This window comes from Armigeres subalbatus, chromosome 3, assembly GCF_024139115.2.
Source record: "Armigeres subalbatus isolate Guangzhou_Male chromosome 3, GZ_Asu_2, whole genome shotgun sequence".
Classification (NCBI taxonomy): domain Eukaryota; kingdom Metazoa; phylum Arthropoda; class Insecta; order Diptera; family Culicidae; genus Armigeres; species Armigeres subalbatus.
The window spans coordinates 351854930-351878301 of NC_085141.1; the positions used below are offsets into that span (position 1 = coordinate 351854930).

Sequence of the window (23372 nt, forward strand, 5' to 3'; positions counted from 1 at the left end):
AAAATAGATGAAAAATGCTTCCTCGACATTTTCGGTCTTGTTTGACGTACGGAATAATATGATTCAAACGCACTATCAAAACACCGCAGGGCACTTGACTCAACCTTTGATATATCATATATCATATATTATAATATATATTATTGTCATTTAGTTAAAATATGGGCCTGACGTTTTGGGCTGATGGTTCATTCGTTCTGAAATGTTGCAAATTTGCCTTAATATGTCTTAAATAAAAAATATAATTTTTACTGATTTAGACTTTCACCAGAATTTTTATAAGTTCGGTTCAAGTATTCCTGACTATCGTTTGCAATCATAAACGAGGTAGGGTTTTGGGACCCAATTCTCCTTATTTTACACGAATTATTTTTTTAAAACGAATTTCATTAATTTTTTTTTAATCCACGAAACAATCATCGAGTTCTTCAAAATTTATTCTTTTTCTCGACGGGTATTCTGGGAATATCGAAAAGATCAGATGAAGTATAAATAAATTTAAAAAAAATGGTTCAAGCCTCAACAACTCATAGTAAAATTCTGTCTTTTTTGCCGTTTGAAATAGATTAGATTGGTCATTGCGTTCTGATAAAATGATCGAAATACATTTTTAGCAGACACGTCGAAAACGCCACCGCTACCAAGGAAAATTTAAACGAATGCTGCCATCGGAAATTTTTAACCAGCACATAACTAAAATGTGTTGCAATTGTCAACCTTATCAACCGGCTAGTGTAAATGTGTTTTTACGTTTAAAATTTTAAGAAACATTAGTCTATTATGTATAACTTTTGAAATATTTATATGATCTGCATATAGAAGTCACAAAATTTATAAGCTAGTCATCAAATTATTCATCAAGTATCTTTTAAATAAGAAGGTAAGTCTTCAAATATTTTAAAAAGTCTTCAAAATGTCTTCATGAAATAAATGTCTTCACAGAGATTCTAATGTCTTCAAATCGAAGACATGTCTTCAAATCTGGCATCCCTGCCTACACTGAAAATAATCGAAACGCTCGATCCAAGAATCCTTGCACTTGAATGTCAAAGTAGGTCCACTATTGGATTCCAAATGTATATCTCTTCAAATTGAACTTTTTCAACCTTTGAGTTCAAGAACTAAACACTTGAGAACTTAGTTTCGAGTCACTCTCCAACATCAAATGTGTTGGTTATTTTATCAAAGTGGAATACACTTGGTTTTGACGCTACTGGTCAGTAACAGTGACTTCCAAGTGTAAAACACTTTCTATTCGACAGTTTTGTTTTTGGCAGCAAAGTGAATTACGAAACAGTCTGTCAAAGTAAAATCCGTAGAATCTGAAGGACTTTACACTTTATTAAAATGTGTTCCGATTTGAAAAATAATTTGTGTGTGTTACGGCAGTTGCAAGAGCATCAAAGGCATTTCCAGGCGTTCTCCACGTTTCTAGTAGATAAAAAAATTCTATCAAGAAGTAAGTAGAATTAAAAACTTTTAACTTATAAGGAATTGTTATGCACGTTTATCATTATTTTGCTATCATTTTCTTCATTTGCAGGAATAGAATACTTATAAACAAATAGGATCTAAAAATCATTATTGACCTGGCAGCGGAGAAACAAATAGCTTGGCATATGTACAGGTAAATATATCTAACTTAAATAGGTGATCATCATAAATACATTATATACTTTTTCTGTTTCTTTACAGAGCTCGAAATCTTAAACTTAGAAAAATGTTGGAGAACATGCAAATGGTAGGGAGCGGTGCTGCAACCAACCTCGCAACCAACTCAGTGCAACAACAGTTAGATTTAAAATAGAACATTTTGGGAAAGATCTGATGTGTATATAGTAAGCAATAAAAATTCAATGAAATTATTTATCAACTACGATTTTCATATTTTATTTGGGAATATGAATTTAAATTATAGAATACATGGCAATCCAATAGAAATAACATTCGCTTTCAAAGCATTTTCTGTTTCAAATCAAGAATAATTAATCTTGTTTTCAATACAATGCCATTCAGAATACAATAGGAAGAACATTTTTTCTCAAGTGTAAAACACTTGTGCCGAAAGTGTTTTGCTGTTGAAACTAATAAGTGGAATGGTGAGTTACTGAAAGTGTTTTGCACTCGAGTTCAACATGTCTGACCAGTAGGACAAATCAAAGTGCAAAACACTTCATAGTAGCGTGTCTATTTTTTTAAGTGTATATGTTATGTGGCAGAACGCACAGAGCACACACGAATAAAGTAGAAGCTACACGGAAGAAAAAAAGTACCCAAAATTGAGTATTTTTAAGCTTACTTTTGAGTTATTTTTTCTCTTTTCTTTCATCCACTCTTTCTTTTGTTGTCAAAAACAAAAGAGCCAAACAATCCAACGACGCCAGTTCAATACGGGAAGCCAATTTTGAGTTTTATTACCTGAGGTCGAAATTGAGTGAATTAAACTTACATTTGGGTAAATAAATTTTCCGTTGGGTACTTTTTTAACATGGGAGTAAAGGCAAACTACTTCGACCCTACTTACTCAATTTTGGCTTCCCGTACGGATGTTCGAGGTTGGGTGAATTAAACCCACTATTGGGTAGTTTATTTCTTCCGTGTAGGGAAGAGTAAACCGCACACAGCTACACTGAGCCCAAACATCATCCTCCAAGCGACAGATTTATCCTTCTCGCTATGTTCATTATGCATCCTTTCGGTTTCGTATGACAAAAGCAATCATATCATTCATCATCAGATTGCAGGAATAAAATCATCTGCTATGCAGATGATTTTGTTTTGATTTGCGAATGAGCTATCATTCTTTTTTAGTATGCGTGAGATTCATATAAATATTTCTTCGTAAGTGAAATGCAGTTTGCTTCGGTCACGCCCCTAAACGAATATCATCCGCTTTGGAGATGAATTTAAAGTCGTAGTTGCCTGTAATGCTGAAAGAAAAATTGGAACTCCTCCGCCATTAGTATTTTTTCCACCGTCTCGTCACGGTCGTCACGGAACGTCGAATTTTTAGTCGTGATTTGTGTAAAGCAAAAATAAATACTTTTTGCTGCTCATATACATTATTATTATTCACATTGATAGTTTTTCGAAGCTGGTGAGTTCGTATTGGGAATTATTTGAAACAATTGGTAACAAAACGCTTTTTTAAATCTTTCACAGGCTAATGCTTCTCAATAAACGAGTTCGATCGTTTTTTATTGCAAGACCCAAAAATAGAACGCGATGGATCAGAACCAAGGTTATAGGATATCGGATGGGAATCAATGCGCCGAGGAATTACGCTGCTATTGGAAGAGCCCACCAATTTTTTTCCTAGACGCTTAAGTGATGTTTTGGCCCATGATACACATATTTTACATATTTTACAAAGTTTGTTAACCTACATCATAGTTCGCACACCATGGCTTGTCTTATTTCCTGTGTGCGATATACATTTTCATCAAACATGTCTGACCGTGTGTTTGCTGAGGAACCATAACAAACAATGTCACAAAATAAATAAGAATAAATAATGTTACCCTTAATCTGATTTCTGATTTCATTCATTTCTCATATATCATATTGCAAAACATTTGAAAATCACCCAACGAATTATTTCTTATTCAAAATCATACTAACTTTCATTTTGATTATGCATGCTTTCTATCTTTTTCCCGTTCTCTACTCATTCGGTAAATGAAGTATATACAATACGCCTTCGTAGCACCAATCTTTCGATATTTGGATGATATTCATATGGTGGGTTGTCATCCGGGCTCAAAAACAATCGAATGCCGATCATCCGGTAAGTGAATGAGTTTCGTTAAAGGGCGTGAGCGAAACATTTCTCACTCGTTGTTGGGAGGATATTTTGGTTCAGTGTAGGGAATAGTTTATGAACGAACACCAACACAAATATAAACATATGCGACTGTCCCCCAATAAATATGTGTCCCTATTAGAAGTAAAGAAATAAATGTTCATTAATGTCGATAAACAGTCTTTCCCTAGCAAATTTGTTCATTAATTGTATTTTTCGTCACAACGCGTCATCATAGTTGTGAGTCCCGTCCTCTGTGTTTCTTTGCGAGTTTGACTGGGTATGTTTTAATATGCTTCCAATTCGTTGTAGAAGAGCAGGCGAGCGGAGAGAGTCTGCCGATGATGATAGGCGCACTCACGCTTAGGGTCTGTCTCATTTGTAGAATTAAACTTAAAAGTGACAGTTCGAAAATTAAAAAATCACCCCGTTATAAGAATGGCTGGTGCTACCCAGCAATTCCAATAGGACATCGATGGAAAATGATTCGATATCTGTCAAAAAGTAATCTTGCTCTGCGAGCAGGGTTATTTGATAATTATTGAAATGTCACTTTTAAGTTTAATTTCATTTTAATTATCCAATTGAGACAGATCCTTAGAGTGTATTAGGTGTGGTGGGCTCTCACCGTCTCTCTGAGTGGCTTCGTGGCTGTAAAGCATGCTGCGATAATTAGGGTGATACCGTTTGGCAAGAATTAGCTCGTAGCCAGTTGGAACGATCCGTAAATCCTATCTGGGAAATTAATGGACTCGCCCTTTGGGAGTCTCATCCGGGCAATTTAACTTGGGCCGTGGTCTCCCTTGTGGAGTGGCGCTTAAGCCACGTGCTTTTAAGGACGGATCGCTCCTTGCCGGCTACAGTCTGCCCACGCTCGCTTGTCCCGTCGACATGAGCGTTTTACTTCCTTCTCAAGAGCCGCGTGTCGTTGACGGGCTAAGACCTTGGCTCCTCTGGTTTTTGATCGCTCTATCGCGGCTTTGGCTTCTCTTCGCTCCTCTATCTTCCTCCAGGTCTCATGGGGCCATCCAGAAACCACGTGGTCATATTTTTGAAGATTTTCAACCCCCCTCCCCCCATGTGGCTTATCGTGGTCACTTGGCAGCCCCCCCTCCCCCACCCCTTTGACCACGTGGTTTTTTCCAAGTTCAAAAATTAAAAAAAAAACTTTATGTAACTAAAACATATGGTTAAACCGATCAATTTTGAAGATGGACAATTTCAACTGATTCAAAATCAAACTAAACCCAGCAATGGAAATTATAAATTTTCTTGAATTCGAAATTTTTTATGTATCCGTGTATCGCTAAGCATCCAAGCAGGTCCATTGAGCCGATGCGATTTCATTCATTATTTTAATAAGATACAACAGACCATCCATGAGTCGATGTTCTAAGATACGATAAATACGACTGAAATAAAAACTCAGCCTAAAAAATTTAAAAAATTTTAGGAAATTTCCAATAAAGAAATTATGGTATGAGCAATAAAAAAATATCAAATTTTCTACAAATAATGCAAAATTTCCATAAACAATTAAGAATTTTCCACAAAACAAAAATAAATTAACACTTTTAAAACCAAAAATTGCAAACATAAAAAAATAATTACAAAATTTTCCACAAAATAAAAATTTTGTAATTGTTTATTGCTAATATTGATTTATTCATGAAAATTTTGTATTTTTTTGTGTGGAACATTTTGATTTCTTCATGGAAAATTCTTATTTCATAATTGCAATTTTTGCTTTTACAAGTGCTAATTTATTATTGTTTTGTGGAAAATTTTCAACTGTTTATGGAAATTTTGCATTATTTGTAGTAATTCTATATTTATTTCATACTCATACCCTGATTTCTTTATTGGCAATTTCCTATTTTATTGAGGAAAATCTCTATTTTTTAAGAGAGAATTTTAATCCAGAGCTGGTTCATCTCTCAAAATTTCTAATTCATCATTGAAATTTTATTTTGATATCGACTCGTGAAAGCCAATGATGCCATACTAAAAATATTTTCTCGGTCCCTCAGATGGTTCTTTCGAATAATTTTCCAAGGAACTTCTATTCCACATCTCGAATATGCTTCAGTCAATGGTCCTTTTATTAGCGACTCATAGAGGAATGAATGTATTATAGACCAATTATTATTTTGGAGTTTGGATCATTTGATTCCAATTAACCAACTTATGAATGATGTATGATATAATATCCCAGTAGGTTCATTGGGTTGATATGACTTCAATTATTATTTATACAAGCTACTACAGACTTTTTAGGTTATACAAAACGTTCTGGAAGTTGTAATGTTTGCAACTTGATGTTGACTCAAGATAATGTTGGGTATCTTGTCTCTTGGATCTCATGTTAATGGAAATTAGGATCATATGATTATTTCATCGGATTGGGTATATACCGATGATGAGAACATTGCAAAATATCTACCAGTGGGCTGAACTTGAGAGCATTTTGGAGTACCTTGAGCATCTCGTATTCCTGAATATTAATCACTGGCTTAACGTTCAGGATGACCCATCTTATCCGAGTGTTCAGAATGATTCAAACATTTCAACTTCATTTGTATGATCTAAGAACGAAATTTTCCCAAGGTTTCGGATATCTGAGTTTTCAGGGTCAGTCAAATTTTAGCTCCCATATTTTTCTGTAAAGCCAATATCTAGATGAACAATTTTACTTAAGAAAATGGTGGCCTAGCTCTCTTTTGTGATTTTATAAACAATCTAAAACGCTGGGCATATATGATCCATCCGTCCTGAAATGGTTGAGATTTGTTTTGAAATTTCAATCGTTATTATAATACAATTTTTTAACCTAGATTGTTTTAGGAAGTGGAGTGTTTTTTTCTGGAACACTGCCACTTTTTTCATATCGTTGGAATCTCCTTAGTTCTAAGACCCTTTTATGAATTTATAAAGCATTTTATATAGAATTTCATGTTGATTTTTTAAATGCAAGCTTCTCTATGTCATAACCTTTTTCATACGCACTACTAGAATTTTGTGCATTTAGAGCATTTAGGTGCAATATTAAATTTTTCGATCAATTATCCTAATTATTCAATATCATAAAAACTAGGCTTCTTAAGCCTAAATTATTGCCTATATTTATTGCTTGGATTAATTTTAAATTCCAAGATCTTCTTAATTTTCAAGAATAATTATTCTGGAGTTGCAAGGAAAACCCTTCGGAATATTGACAAGAAATTCTCCGGAGTCTCCACGGAAAAATCTTTAAAATTTCAACGACATTCTTTTCCGAAATTCTGTGGAAGAGTTCCGAAAACGTTCGGTAGAAGTTTTGAAGAACTATAAGAATCCGTAGAAGGATCCGAAATGCATATTTACGATGAAAATTCCAATAAACATTAAATTCCGAAGAACTTCCAATATAAATTAGAAAAAGAAATCCAGCTTACTTTTTTACAGAATCTCTAAAGATTTTTTTCGAAATCCTGGGCAACTTTAATGAATCTTCAAAGGAAGCTCTTAAAAATTTCCAATGGATTTTTTTTTCGTTTTCCAAACGAAATTCTTAGACATTTACAGCAGTTTTTTTAATTTCCAAAAGAAATTATTCGGAATATGCTAAAATATTTCCGATGGAAATTCTTAAAAGTTTCCAGTAGAAAATCGAAAAAAGTTCATCTGAAACACCAATAATGAATTTCCCGAGGAAATTCCGATATTTTAACAAGTGGATATAACGAAAAAATTGTAATTTTGGAGTACTTGTAAAGGTTGTACTTTTGAAGCATTTCCAGTAGGAGTTCCTTAAAAAATTAAATCAAAATTTTAAAGATTTTCTGATGTGAAAATTCCTTAAAATTATTAAACCATTTCCTGTGCATCTTTGCATGGTAAAGATTAAAAGCAATGTTTAGCTGTACCTACAAAGAAATCAAAATGGCTTCCCGAAGAAGAATGAATTCCCGATGAAATTTTGGAAGAATTTATGGTGCAAATTAAAAAAAACATGAACCTTGAGAATTCTAAAGATTTATTCTTTGAAAATCCAAAGAATTTTTTGAAGATAATCCATAGACTTTTCCATGGAAATTCTAAATAATGCCTCGAATAAAAAAATACTTGGAAATTTTTTAAAAAATGTGATAGAATTCACAAAGAGCGTAAAAAAGTATTCCGAAAAATTTTCATTTTAAAATTCCAAATCTGAAAAAAAAAAATCCAAAAACAAAAAATCAACTGAAATATCAAAGTGTTTCATGTGGCATTGGCTGTTTAATATCTTTCGGAAATTCAGAATATTTTTTCTTGAAAAATTTAGAAGTCTTCTTCTTCTATGGCTCCATATTCCAACTGGAAGTTGGTCTGCTTTTCAACTTAGTATATTCTATTAGCATTTCCTCAGTTATAAATTGAAAGCTTTTATATGCCAGCCATTGTAGCAAGTACGATGGATACACTATACCTAGGGTGTCGAGAATGTTTCCCACCCGAAAACATCCTAGACAGGAACGAGAATCGAACTCGCCATCTCCATATGGGCAATCCTACGCTTTGCTCGCAAGGCTAACTTGAGACTGAACATGTCGAAGTGTACTCCTTAAAATGTTCGAAAAACTTCTTTTGGAAATGAAGAAGAATTTCTGGTGAAGATTCGAAAGAACTTGTCGAAGAAATTCATTAGAATGTAAAAAAAAATGAAAATATGAACATTTTTTTCCACCGAAAATTATATGTATTTCTCACGGGACTGTTTTGAACTTTCAGACAGAATTCAAATGGAATTTTTTTCGGAGTTTTAAGGAAAATTTTTCGGAATTTACACTGGAGATGTTTTGTTTTTTTTCATTAACAATTTGTAGCAAAATTTTTCAGAGAGAATTGTTTAAAAATCATTCTGAATGCCAGCACTTTATCACGATTGTATAAAGTAATGTCAAAGTTTTTACATGAAATTTCTTCACTGAATGTTTTCTGAAAGAAATTGAGAAATTCTTTTGAAGTTTTTTTCTTGGATTATTGTAAAAACATGAACATTTTTCAAAATTGTAGCTGCGTACGCTGATGCAAAAGTGTCTGCGGCGTGATGCCAAAAACCATCCGCGGCGGATTTTTTTTTTTAAATATTTTTTCCATTTTTCCTTTCTAATTTTTTTTTATGGGAATTGAGACTGAATCGCAACATATTTTTTAGTTTATTTTTTTATGGAAAAAGGATCTAAGGCTCAGATGGTAAAATAACGCAGATATGCATCGGCGCTACGACTGACGCTGCGTTACCGGTTTTTTTTCGATGCACACCTACGTCTTTTCAACGCTGAGTTGAAAAGACGCTACGTGGGCATCGGCCCTAAGATGCGCTTTGCGTTTATTGATTAAATCATTAAATTTCAAGGATTTGGATTTTTTACACCGCTATTCTTATTCACCAAAAGTTTTTCGTGTAAAAAAAACCACGTGGTTCAAGAGCAACACCCCCCTCCCCCCATGTGGCTTATCGTGGTCATTTTCCAAACCCCCCCCTTCCCCCATATATGACCACGTGGTTTCTGGACGGCCCCCATTGGTGATCCATTGTTTTCTCTGGGTGCGCAGTTCGCCCAGATTGTTTTCGCTGGTGGCGATGAAGGCATTTTTGATGGTGGTCCATTGGTCTTCCACGCTGCCACGGAGTTAGGGCGCTAGTTGCAGTAACTTAAACTAAATGATTGGAATTTTGTTATCATTTAGTCTAAGTTACTGAAACTATAGCTATAACTCCGTTACTAGTGGAATTCAAACAACGAACCATTGGGCAGAGTTGTAGAAAAACCTTCGCACTAGAAGTCCACCATACAACACATTTTGAAATTCAGCTTCTGGAATGTGTTATTGACAAACTACTAAATGATCGAACGCAAATTACTGAATGATCGTTAACATCCTTGCTTAAAACTAGTACATGGGACATAATAGAAAAGAAATTCTATAAGTAATTCGTGTCCTAACCCCTTAAAGAAACTCGAAAATTCCACTTAATTTTCAACAAAACGCTTAGTGTGATCAGAATGTCGAATACAAAACAACACCGCAGTATATTTCTGCTATTATTGTCATTCAACTATTTGCAGTTGTGAGTTATTCCTTCCAGTTGCTATTGATTTAAACCATGATTTAATCTTTCGATTTCTGTTATTTACGGAAGCTCAATTCGACTGATAAACGCTTGGTCAATAATAATCGATTAGAAATACAGCTTTCTTCTTCAACGTGTCTTAGTTATCTGTTGATCGTCAAACTGATAGCCACGATGAGCACTATCCTGAGCCTGACAATATGCGGAATTCTAATAATCCCATCAATACCCACAATCGGTAATACGCGATAGATTAAATGTGGTTAATTTTACAGATATTTTGCTTTTCCCAGGAGCAACAACATGCGCAGCCTGTTCCTCTGCGGACAATCCAAAATGTTCGGCGCCTAACTTCACCGAATCGACCAAGGATTGCTTCAGCGTCAATCCATGTGCGGTTTCCATCATCACCGGAACGGGTCACACGTTCCGGGGCTGTTCCATGGATCCGGAGTGCTACAGTAACGACCTTTGCGAAACTTGTGACGGCGATGGATGCAACTCTGGGGCGTATCCTGCCGATCGAATGAATTGTTTGACGTGCTGGAATGCCTCCGAGGGAGATGCAAGCTGTGAGACGGATACGAGTGATCAACGGCTTGGTACTGCCTGCGTGTTGTACTTCCAGGACGATGTATGTGTTACAATTTTCAAACAGTTCAAACCGATCCGGCGAGGTTGTTTGGGGGACATGGACGTAGGGGTGAAGGCGTTGTGTGAAAGTGGATCGGCGGAGTGCGTACCGTGTCGGGAGAATGACTGCAATACGGTGAATGTAAGGCTTGACGAGCTGTGTCTGCAGTGTGACTCGCAAGATCGGGGATGCAACGATGCCAGTCATAATGCTACCACATGTACGAAGGTTTCCGAAGGAAAATGCTATTCAAAGCTGTTCAGTGGTTAGTAATTTATATGTGTTGCAGCTTGAGTAATTTTAACGAATTATGTTCTACAGATGGAACCGTCAAGCGAGGTTGCTTTCATGAGCTGTCGGCAGAGGAATCTACGACGTGCAACACAACCAACTGTGTCGTTTGCTCTGGAGCAGGCTGCAATAAAAGCGTGTTCATCGCTAAAAACGGTGGGGTACCACTTGTAGTACCTATTTACAAACTGCTTGTTGTATTCTTGTTCAAATCGATTGTAGTTTCCAGCAAATGGTAGTAAAAACCACCATTGATAGTTGGAGTGGGTGATAAACGTTGTTTGTTTTGATTTACATCGTAAAAGCAAAGATAGAAACACCCAATGCTGTATTTTTCTTCCAGATTTTCGTTGTAAAACCTGTCTTTCATCCAACACCGCGGCATGTGTACGAGATCCGTACACAGTCCTCGACAAAGAATGTCCCTTGAATGATACGGCATGCGCGACGGTTCTAATATCGGCCACTGGTCACCTCTTCCGGGGTTGTTCAACCGACGCGGAATGTGTTGCCGAAGGAGATGGCTGCATCAAATGCGACGAGTACAGAAATTGCAATTTCTATCGATATCCGCTGAATCGGCTGGATTGCAACATATGTGAGACTGCTAACAATCCGAACTGTGCGACTCTTCCGTACAACAAGCAGTTCGAGAAACCGTGTCTGCGCCACATAAGCGGTGATGATTGTGTAACCATATTCGACGGTTTTCGCGTAACCCGCCGTGAGTGTAGATCCGCTCTCAATGAATCGGATTTGCTGAAATGCGATTCGGCAGGTGGGCAGGAGTGCGTGGCCTGTAGCGGAACGGGATGTAACAAAATAACCGTTCGGCAGGACGATAACTGTTTACAGTGTTCGTCGCAAGATGGTCTGACTTGTGCCAATGGGCGTAGACTATCAACGGTATGCAAGCGATCTTCAGATGGCTTTTGCTACAATCGGTTGGATCAAACTGGTATTCTTCACCGCGGATGTCTGTCGGATTTGAATGAAGAGGATCGACAACTGTGCTTGAACTCAAATGATTCATCATGTGAGACTTGCTCCGGATCCGGATGTAATAAAAATGTGTTCCCAGTGGATGCTCTTCAATGCGTTCAATGCGATAGTTCGATGAACATGGACTGCGTTCAAAATCAAACAACAAATATATTCGTGAATCCTTGCAGAGTGCATGTCAATGAAGATAAGTGTTACACTAGGCTACGAGCAGGTGCATTATAAGGGAGGATCAGTCACACGCTAGAACTTGAAAATAAAATAATTATAAATAATTTCAGATGGATCCATCGAACGTGGCTGTCAATCGTCGCTCGTCGATGCCTGCGATCCACTAACGAATGCGTCCTGCACGACTTGCGAAGGAGCCGCTTGCAATACCGAGGTGTATCCTTGGGGAAGGCGATCCTGCTACCAATGTGATGGCGTGAGTGATCTAACTTGTGGATTGGAGCAAACGAGACAAAATGGTATCCAGGTTTGCCTACGGTTTAAATCACACGATAAGTGCTACACTTTATTGCAGGATGGTAAAGGTAATGTGTTTGCGGATACGTGAAATATGGAAAAATCATCGAATTTGATTATTCTTTCCAGTGAAAAGAGGATGTGCCTCCGAGTTCGACATTGACGTGTGTCATGGGCTAGAGAAGACTCAGTGTCAGACGTGCAATACGAATGATTGCAATCATATATCTGAAGTTGGGTTACGATCGAATGGACAGGCGACATATTTTAGCTCACTACTGGCTTTAGTAGGCATATTTTTTGTTGTATTGGAATACGAATAGAGTGTTGTGATGTACTTTATGTCTGACCTCTGTGAGATGAGTGGTTTCAGTTGCAGGGAGAAGAGTGTGAACGACATTGTAAACAAGAACAGTTACAGGAAGGAATGACATGAATAAAGGGAGTTTGAGTTTAAGTCACACACGAGACGGACGTGTTTTATTTGTGGTTAAGAACCTGACAATTGGCGTATGAGGTGGGATTCCGCATTGAGTTTCGGCTGTTTCCGGTGGATTTGGATACAGGTTAGTTTCATTTTGACATGATTTTTTTTTCAATCGGTAGAGCTTAACCATATGAAAAAAGCAATTTAATGCTGCTATAACCCAGAGTATGTGGAATTAGGTTATGAATTTTTAAGTTTTCGGATTGAGATATTTTTCTTTTATAATGTGTTGAGTGAGTTTTATTGAGGTGTCTTTCAAAAAGTGAACAAGTGAGATTGAATGAGGGACATGATAATTATTTTTTTTTGGTGACGGCCATGCGTTGGATGGTGAAAAAAAAAGAGTTTTTACTGCAAATGTATGATTGGAAAACTTAAAGATTTGTTTTATTGTCCTTATGCTTTTATGTAACGGGTTAGGAAGACACGAATGGGATACATTGAGGGGTGATGTATTATGTAGCATGGAGTTTACAAAATGGAAACGAATGATCACGAAATCAATTTGGAAGGGTAAGGTGAGAGGTCGTTTTCGATAACATAGGGTGACGGCTGTTGATTTAAGATGATACCGAAGAACAGTAACCTAAACTGATGGGTCTGGCCCTTTGATAGGACTAATAATCCTCAGTAATGGCTATTTTCATTGATTGTTGATGCGGATGACGTATAGCTGCTGGCTGTGCGGGTAATGATACTGGTTGCATCAGAGTAAACCAAAACTGCTGGTTTTAGGTGGAGTGTTTATTCAAATCTGATGGATTTGGGAATAAACGAAGTAAGACTGTTGGTCTTAGCTATTGTATACCTAAAACTGTTGGTTTTAGTAACGCAGATCGGCCGTTGGAAGATTCTCATTCAGATGAATCTAGTTGACAAAGGAGTCACTTATATACGAAAACTAAAGCTATATTTCAACATGAATGACGGAGACTATTATTGGCTTCTAGTAAGACTAATAAAATGTGGGGGGGATACATTGAATTGATATCACAAATTTAGAAACAAAATAATGCAATTCCACATACTCTAGGGTGCTGAAGCTTAAAGTAAACCTAAAGAAAAAAACCCAGATTAATCCACCTAGCAGTGATGATGCCTTTCTCGTGCATTATAAAATATATTGAAAAAATCACTTTAAAAAGGTCAAAAAAGCTCTTTGGGTGAATAGATCACATTTTTTCGATCATTTTTAATATTTTTGCCTTGCCACCATTCAAAAACAATTGTTTTTTGATTTTTTTCCAAGGGGGACCTGTGGGAAAAAACAATGATTTTTCAATAATTCCGAAAAGCAATGATCGGGCCCATTTTCAATAGCAAACAATTCCCTGTCGAATGCAACTTGTTGCGAGTAAATCGGATAATTCTAAGTTCTAAAACGTGTGTCTACAAAATTTGTACACATACACATACATACACAAAAAAAAAACAGACGTCACCTCAGTTTGTCGAGCTGAGTAGATCGGTATATAACACTATGGGTCTCCGGGCCTTCTATCAAAAGTTTTTTTGGAGCAATCATATAGCCTTTCGGTACAACTTTGTTGTACGAGAAAGGAAAAAATGCATATGTTACAAATATGCGATCGTGGGTAAATAGTACAATAATTAGCGCAGCGGCACGTTTTAAAAATACATTATAAAATACAATATGGATTAACTGTCCAGACAGCGCGTCTACAATTGTTTTAGGGCCGATTCCACGTAGTGTTTTTCACCAATGTAATATTAAAGTTCAATAAAACTAGTTGTATGTCATACATTGATTTAGCATGCCTTTGTGTAATAATTGTACAAGTACATTTGTGAAAATTAACAACACAATTCACATAAATATCAATGGAAAAAAGCCGCATAATATGGAAATAATGAGGTGTATGAAAACGAACGTTATGGCCCGTTTACATAAGAGCTAGTTCTAGCGGACAATGCACTATCGGACAATACTAGCGCAATATTAGCACAATGTAAACAGGTATTGTCCTCGCTAATAAGCGTTTACATTGTGCTAATTTCGTGCTAGTATTGTCGGATAGTGCATTGTCCGCTAGAACTAGCTCATATATAAACGGGCCATTATGTTCAAATCACCCAAATGCCCAAACTACACCATCATTCCACCCAAACCACCCAACCCAATAAGCAGTTAGCCTCAATGACACGCCTCTTCTTTCCTTCCAAAGCAGGAAAAAAATGGCAGCAAACGTAACGAGCGCACGAGAAAGCATGTACGAATGCGATTTTTATTTCCAACGATGAAATTTTTACAACTGTGTTGATGCGAGCGGATAAAGTCATCGGCTTCGGTCTCTATAGCGCGTGTGTTAGTTTTCGTGTTCCACATTTGAAGCTTTGGAAAGCTTTGCTTGAGAGGTTAGAGTAAAATCAACAGTGATTCAAATCGTTCGGGGCTGTCAGTTTGAATATGAATCTGAAACATTGAATTTCCCAGCAGCTGTTCTAGATTCAGTTTTTATACCAGTCAACTGTCAAAAAAATAAAACTGGTATAACGCTCCGTTCTATTTTCTGCAGATTTGAACCACGATTGAATCACGAGATTCAAATATTTTTCAATTGTTTTGGTGTATGGATGCGTCATTTTATCTACAGATCAATCCACTTTGCAATTCCGGTGCCTTTCTTGGCAGTAACATAATAATTTCAATTAATTGAAAATTTGAAAAACATGAATAGAACACTGCTGGGGAAACCAGCGTGTTTGTTCTATTTTGCTCCAGATGCAAACTAGAATAGTGGTCGAAAATTTAGAATCAAACTGAATCACTCCTGATTTCACCCTTAGCATCATCAATAAAGCACGAAAGAAGCAACACAAACTTTAATGCTGTCAGTATACACGGTGCGAAATTTATTCATTGAATGTGGAAATGCTACACACTTAATTTGTTTTACTCAATATTGTGCGGTTACTTGCTGAGTTTTTTTTACTTTATTAAACTGTTTTTTTTAATCTACAGATTATATTCAACTTCAACACCATACTTGCTAAATGGACACGGTCGGTTAAAGTGGCTGGTCCTTATTGCCTGATTTTCTCAAAATTGCATGCGGCGAACCTTTCATGAAAGGTACCGCCGCGCTTTCTGCACCCCGTTTACTTGATTCTTATGGATGAATAGCATTGCGGTGTATCGTTTGTCACGGCCGTACCTTTCGACAGTCATTCGCCGCGTGGAGTTTTGTGCAAGTACCCATTTGGGAACATTACAAACGCCGCGCAGTGTATCATATCCAGAAAATCTGACAATAAAGTGTTCGTGAAAGTAGTCGTTAGATTATTCGCTGTTGGTTTGAGCGAGACAGAGTATATTACTAAAAATCAACCAGCAACTTGCGGTGTTTGGTTCGAAATGAACGTTTGTCAGCAATGGAATAATCCATCTAGATTTTCTACTAGATGGCTTTTTGCTGTACTATAAATCTCGCATAACTTTTCAAAAGGGCCTAAGTAACATTTTTTAATGAATTAATTTGAGTACTGCAATCAACAGAACAACATGAAAACTATTGATTGCAGTATTCAAATAAATTCATGAAAAATGTTACTTAGGTGCTTTTGAAAAGTTAAGCGAGAATTCATGAAAAAATGTTACTTAGGTCCTTTTGACAAGTTATGCGAGAAATGTAACAGAAATGCATGAAGCCAAATAGGACTTTTTGGGCACTTGCAAGTGTTCTTCTTGTTAAGTTGAGTTATTGTCAATCTATTGGTCGATACTTAAAAGGTGCTGTAAAAAGAAAAGTGCATACTTAGGTTTCCCAAACCTGATGCAGACTAGCTTTTGAAAAGGGTCAAACTTGTTTTTACTGATTTTTCAAATGGATATAATCGATAAACGACGCTTCCTACAAAAAGTGTTGTATGGGTGACTGTCGCAAAATCATTCAAACTTTCTAATAAAACTTTTGAAAAACTCTAAATAGAACCCTACACTAAAAAATCAATTTAAAAAATAAAAGTCAATTTGCAAAAAAACGCTCTTTTTGATTTGGAAGAAATTTTGTCTCAAGATAGGTGATTATATTCCCTACCAACCGTCCATACATCGCAAGCCGGGCACTTTTAAGGGAAAAAAGTTTTTCTAACAAAAACTTTTTCTTGACGGAATTGTTTTTTTCAGTGTCTTTAAGGGGTGGATTTAACATATGAATACATATATACTCATATTAATTATTCCTGTACAGTCAGGCAGAGTACAATGTTTTGGTCGTAACTGGTCGCAACTAAAGAAGCTGATAATGGAATATAATATTTTTTTGAAGATATAAACCCCTTTTTAATATTACTCTTAATTTAAAAACAAACTATATTTAGTGACTAAATTAGACAATGTATCATAAAAATAGATTTGCTTGGGGTTCTATAACGATGGCTTTCATTGGTTTAGTTTCAGATGAAAATACACTGAAAATAATTCCGACAAGAAAAAGTTTTTGTTAGAAAAACCCTTTTTCCTTAAGAGTGCCCAGCTTGCGATGTATGGACGGTTGGTAGGAACATAATCACCTATCTTGAGACAAAATTTCATTTAAATAAAAAGAGCATTTTTCGCAAATCGACTTTAAAATTTTTAAATTGATTTTTTCAGTGTAGGGCTCAATTTGGATTGTTTCTGATATTTTCACTAGAAATTTTGACTGATTTTGCGATGGTCACCCATACAACACTTTTTTGTGGATGCGTCGTTTTCTATTATATCCATTTGAAAATATTAGCAAAAAATGTCAGCTCTTTTCAAAGGATAGTCTAGATTAAATTTGGAAAAACATTTTTGTTTTCATTTCGGATCATCTGGTGATTTTTCATTTCTCATTTTTCATTTCTTACTTCTTACTTTTCACTCCTCACTTCGCACTTCTCACGTCTCACTTTTCACTTCTCACTGCTCACATCGGCCCATAGGGAAAAGAAATGGCAGAAATGACGCTTAACTTTTAAAAAGAACATATGTCACCTTTTTTTCATGAACTAATTTGTGTACTGCAATCAAAAGCTATCATATTGGTCTGTTGATCGCTATATTAAAATTCATTCATGAAAATATGTTTCTTAGGTCATTTTGAAAAAATAAACGAGAATTTTCAGTGTATACATGAAATCTTAAAATAGGTACTTTTTAACTCATTAATGGGTTTCTATGTTTCTTTGTGAAGTTTTTTCTTCCGTGTAAGCTGTGTATTCTATGCTGTCAGTGTGCCGGTTTCGAATAAATTGTGTCTTGGGAGAACATAACCTAGAAAATCGATAGCTTATTTGTTACAAAATAATGATGTCTCATAACTCTTTGAATATTTACTATTTTTTGAGAAGTGCCATCATCATGAAACTCAATAGTGAACAAGAAGAAAACATTCCCCATCGAATGCAACTTGTTGTAGCAAAATCGATTCAGGTTTAGTACTAGAAAAATTGGCTAATGTTTCAATGTGCACACACATACGCACACACACACACGGACACACACACGGACAGACAGACATTTGCTCAGTTTGTCGAGCTGAATCGAATGATATATAATACTATGGGTCTACAAGCGCTCTATAAAAAGTACGTTTTGGGAGTGAAATGAAAGCCTTTCAGGTACAACTTTGTTGTACGAGAAAGGCAAAAAACATCATTACCTTTCTCTAATTTTCTATTAGAGCAATGGAGTCGATGCGGGTTATCAAACCGTTTGACATGAACATTGATGATAATCGACAAGCATCAGAGTGGGCAAAATGGAAAAGGCAGTTGGAATGTTACTTCAGCGCCTGTAACGTGACGAATCAGTCGGACAAATTAGCGAAATTACTATTTCTTGGCGGCCCTCATTTGCAGGAGTTGCATGACAATTTACCCGAAGCAAAACGAGTCCATTTAGTGCTCAGCGATCCTCCTTATTATGATGCAGCTGTCGCTGCTTTTGATGCAACATTTTGAGCCTAAGCGTATGATTGCGTATGAACGGTATGTGTTTAGGTAGATCAGTGGCGCCGGGAGTGGGTGGGACGAGTAGGACATGTCCTACGCATGAATTTTTCTGGGTGGGACAGTCAAAGCATTGTCCTACCCATGATTATAGTAAGAACATATGAAGTTATTCGATGGTAAGAAATTTTGTGTTAGCAGAATGTTATTTTAAAGTTTAACAGAGTCCAAACAATAATCATAGATGTTTTTGGGATCCTAAAGAAAAAGACTGATTGTTCTTTAGGACTTCAGGCACTTTATAATCCATAAAGCTCTCAAAGATGTCTAAACTTTACTTCTTAGAATATATAAATATTTATTTAGAAGTTATGATAAAGCACGATTATTAGAAGCCCGCGGAAAAACTTTTCTTCAAACGTTAGTAGATCTATTGAAATTTGAGAAGCCAGAAACATACCGAAGTCCGCTCAAAATCTTATCCGTAAGGGATGCTGAGCTCCCAAAACAGATTCTTTGGCAATCATGTGATTTTTGGTGGTTTGATTTATATCGCTAGATCCATAACATTTTCTATAATAGGAAATGCTAGCAGTAAGCAATACTATATTAAAACCATTGAGTATTTTTTCAAATTTCTGTGACCCCTAACTTCTTTTTGAAGCTTGTAAGGAGATATTCGATAATCGATAATATTTGTCCTAAAAATCGAGGCATTTTTTTCAAATTATATAAATCAAGCCCTGATTATTTTTAAAATTGATTAAATGGCAAACATAACTTTCCCATAGCGAAATGGATTTCATATCAACATGGAACAGTTATGCTTTCAGTGGTAGTATTAAGTATAGTTAGAATGTGCATTGTGCATCGATTTCTCATTACCAGAATTGTTGCCCAATTCGTAGACAAGCTCAGTGGTCTAGTGGATATCATTTATGCCTACACAGCAAATAGTTTTGAATATTCAATTACGTGTAAAATTGCAGCTGAACCCATTGAGCAAATTAACATTCAATATTCAATTAAATTTGACTGTATTTTACTAGCAAGCACCGTTTAAGTTTATTTTGATTTAACAGAACAGTAAGATGAATTGCGTTTATTTGCATGCTCCAAATATATGCATGAAAATACATTTAAAATCGCAACATATTTTTATCTGTGTACAAGCAGGAGGTCATGGGCTCGACCACAGCCTTTACCTTTTCCTATTCTGTATGTCTTAGTTCTTTTTGTGTTTCACGATTTACCAAAACTATTCCTACCGTTATACCTGACTGTTCCATAACTGACTGACTGTTCCATAACCTCCTGTGGCACCGATAAGAGGACGTAGCTCCTTTCTAAGTATAGATGTCCCAAATAAAATCATTATTTGTGTAAACGGATGGAAGTGATGCTACTTCCATACAATAGTCCACCCAAGTAACATTTTTAATTTAATAACGATCTCCAAAACCATAATTTTCCATGACCTTCACAAAAACAAGCATAAAATCAAAATGCTTCTGGAGTATAGGCTTATAACACCTGCGAATTTATACGCTACCGCTAATACAAGACTGTAGCCCAAATCAGTATTTTCCATTTGTCCTACCCACGGCTCGGAACGTGGATGCGCCTCTGAGGTAGATGCTCGCAAAAACCAGGTGAAAGATTGTCAGACTTTGCTCTGAGACTAAGGGTTCAGGCAAAGCGATGTGAATTTTTGGCTGACGTTTTCGAAGATATGATTATCGACCTGATAACAGAGAAGGGTGTGAGATTCTAAACAGTACCAGAAAAGGGACCGCTCTGGCACATCTTACCTGCACGACGGTTGACAGGCGAAAGAGGACGAGTGAATGCATGCTCCAAGAATGAGCCCGTAGTGGGGGTACTCACAGTGAGTGCTTGTCTGCACAGCTGTCATGCATACGTTCAGCGTACTTTACACTATCTGTTAAGTACCACACATCTCCCTTCCTCTCCGAAGAAAAAATTTGTTTGGAGATTAATTTGATTGTAACTTACTAATAGCATTACTGCCCCACGAAAATACGCTCCATTCCATCGATTTTAATTTTTGTTATCATTACATTTCCCACTGGGACATCGCCGCCGACTCGCAGGGTTTCCATCAAGCACATCCACAGTTAAATAGTAACTGTGGTGTTTCTAAGCTAAGTACTTTCATGTAGGTGTGGAGTCGGTTACGATGACATCGATCATGTAGTTTGGTATTTCTCGGAAAACGACGCCTCCAGAGAGCAACTATCGGATATCCTTGTGGCCCGAGGTAAACAACCCTACAGGGAAGTAAGGGGTTGGGGGATCGTGATATGGTGTATATGCAGGCTATCTATGCCTTTCTTTGCTCGTCTGACATCAAAGTCTAATAGCTCTATTTTTTTCTTTCTCAGTTTTGTTTGTTCTTGTCTTATTGTTCCGTGTACCATGAACCTCTGGCCATCCGGAAGATGCTCCTTGATGAACCACAAGTCGAGCACGATGGCACGACATACCGTTAATGACGTCAAATACCCTGATGGGCAGCTGTGATGCCTCAAACCTAAATCCCAACCTCGTCCGTCCTGAAATTACGCAATCTAACCTTGAGTCGTCAGGAGTATCTTGGTATATATTCCTTTCCCTTACTAATTGTTGATAATAAGTTGATATCGATTGTAAATATCATATAGAGCCTCGGCTCGGTTAAGTGTTATACACGATTGAGCCTGTCAAATAAAGGCAATCAAGGAATTATTTTTTCTTCGATGTGCATGCAAAACAAGCGACAAAAGAGAACTAACGATAAAGCTTTGTTTTTGTCGGAGATAATAATGACAAAGATCCGAAAAAAATTATCCGGAACAAAAAAGATCATTGAACGATATGATCGCTTTGGGAACAGCAATCTCGGAATCAAAATTGAAATCGATGCAGATGGCGAATAATGGACGTGATAATCGAGAAGACGGAAGTGTCAATCTAGTGAAACGCCAACGTCGTGGTCAAGTTGCATACCCACCGCGTAGCCCGACTATGAATCGTGGGGTTGTGATGGCGTGCTACGCGTGCGGTCGTCCAGGTCATCTTAAGTCTAGCAAGTGGTGCCCTGCGAAAGGAGTGAAATGTAATAGATGCCACATCATGGGTCACTACGCAAAGTGCTGCTTCAGATTTGGGCAAACCCAAAGCCAAGATTCTTCGCAGCATCGCAAAAGATCGTTCCAGGAGATATCCGAGAAAGCCGATTTGTACGAGCATCCAGCGAAACGTATCAGAGCCGTGTCAGAGAAGAACGATGGTAACCAAGAAGATGCAAACATCTTCTTTGCAATGGGACGTAATCAGTTCCGTTTCTGTATCGGTGGGGTCGCAGTACCGATGACGATAGACTCCGGGGCTGATGTAAACATCATTACAGCAAATATCTGGCAGCAGATGAAAGAGAATGGTATTGCAGTGTACGATTGGTCGAAACAATCTGATCGTGTACTAAAGGCTTATGCCAGCAGTGAACTATTGGATGTAAAAGGCAAGTTCTGTGCAGAAATAGTTGCCGGAACTAATACTACGAATGCGAAGTTTTATGTAGTAGAAGGGGGAACGCAGTGTTTGTTAGGTGAAGATACTGCCAGAGAACTGGAAGTATTACAAATCGGGTTCAATATTGCCGCCGTCGATCAGCCACCAAAAGAATTTCCAAAAATGAAAGGGATACTTTTGGAAATTCCGATAGATCTTTCAGTACAACCAGTTCAGCAGCCATATCGGCGAGCTCCGATAACCCTTGAGAGCTTGATTGCGGCTAAGCTACAGTGTTTATTGGAGCAAGGAATTATCGAACGTGTGACAGAACCACCCGCCTGGGTATCCCCGTTAGTTCCAGGCTTGAAGGATTCCGGCGAGGTTCGCCTTTGTGTGGACATGCGGCGGGCCAATCGCGCATGAATTGAGAGAGAAACATCCGCTTCCTATCATCGAAGAACTTCTGGGCAGCATCAAGGGAGCCATCCGTTTCTCTAAGGTGGATATAAAAGATGCTTACCACCAAATTGAAATTTCGGAACGGTCGCGCGAAATAACCACTTTCATTACCAAGTATGGTTTATTCAGGTAACTGAATCTGTTGAGTTAATTTGCTTTATTTTGTATGAATTAGAATAAATAACGTAATGAATTTTCATTGCTTATAGATATAAAAGGCTTATGTTCGGTGTTTGTCCAGCCCCAGAACTTTTCCAAAAAGTTATGGAAACTATAGTAGCTGGTCTAGACGGAATTATCGTTTACATCGACGACGTAGTTGTTTTCGGAAGCTCAGAAGAGGAGCATGCAAAGCGGCTACAGGCGTTGTTAGATAGGCTGGCGGAATACGGGATATTACTGAACTCAGCTTAATGTATATTTAATGTGAGTAAACTCGAGTTCTTAGGACATGAATTAACCGGTACCGGTAAACGGTATCAGACCAACAGAGAGTAGGGTGAAAGCTATTGAACAATTCCGTCCCCCGTCAAATGCCGCAAAATTAAGGAGTTTTCTGGGTTTGGTGACATACGTCGGCCGATTTGTCCCGTGCTTAGCTAGTAAAACGGATAGTTTACGAAACCTTCTCCGCACAGGGACACCTTTCATCTGGAAAAATGTCCATCAGTGTGCTTTT

General features: G+C 37.1%; 1 protein-coding gene across 1 annotated transcript; it reads left to right on the top strand.

Moving 5' to 3' along the window:
- The first annotated feature begins 9982 nt into the window (after positions 1-9982).
- On the top strand, positions 9983-12828 carry LOC134223200 (proprotein convertase subtilisin/kexin type 5-like). The gene is made up of 6 exons (XM_062702341.1): positions 9983-10137; positions 10193-10798; positions 10855-10980; positions 11168-12040; positions 12108-12362; positions 12424-12828. Exons 1-6 carry the CDS (start codon positions 10074-10076, stop codon positions 12615-12617), a joined length of 2118 nt encoding a protein of 705 aa, XP_062558325.1. The 5' UTR covers positions 9983-10073; the 3' UTR covers positions 12618-12828.
- The last annotated feature ends 10544 nt before the right edge of the window (positions 12829-23372 follow it).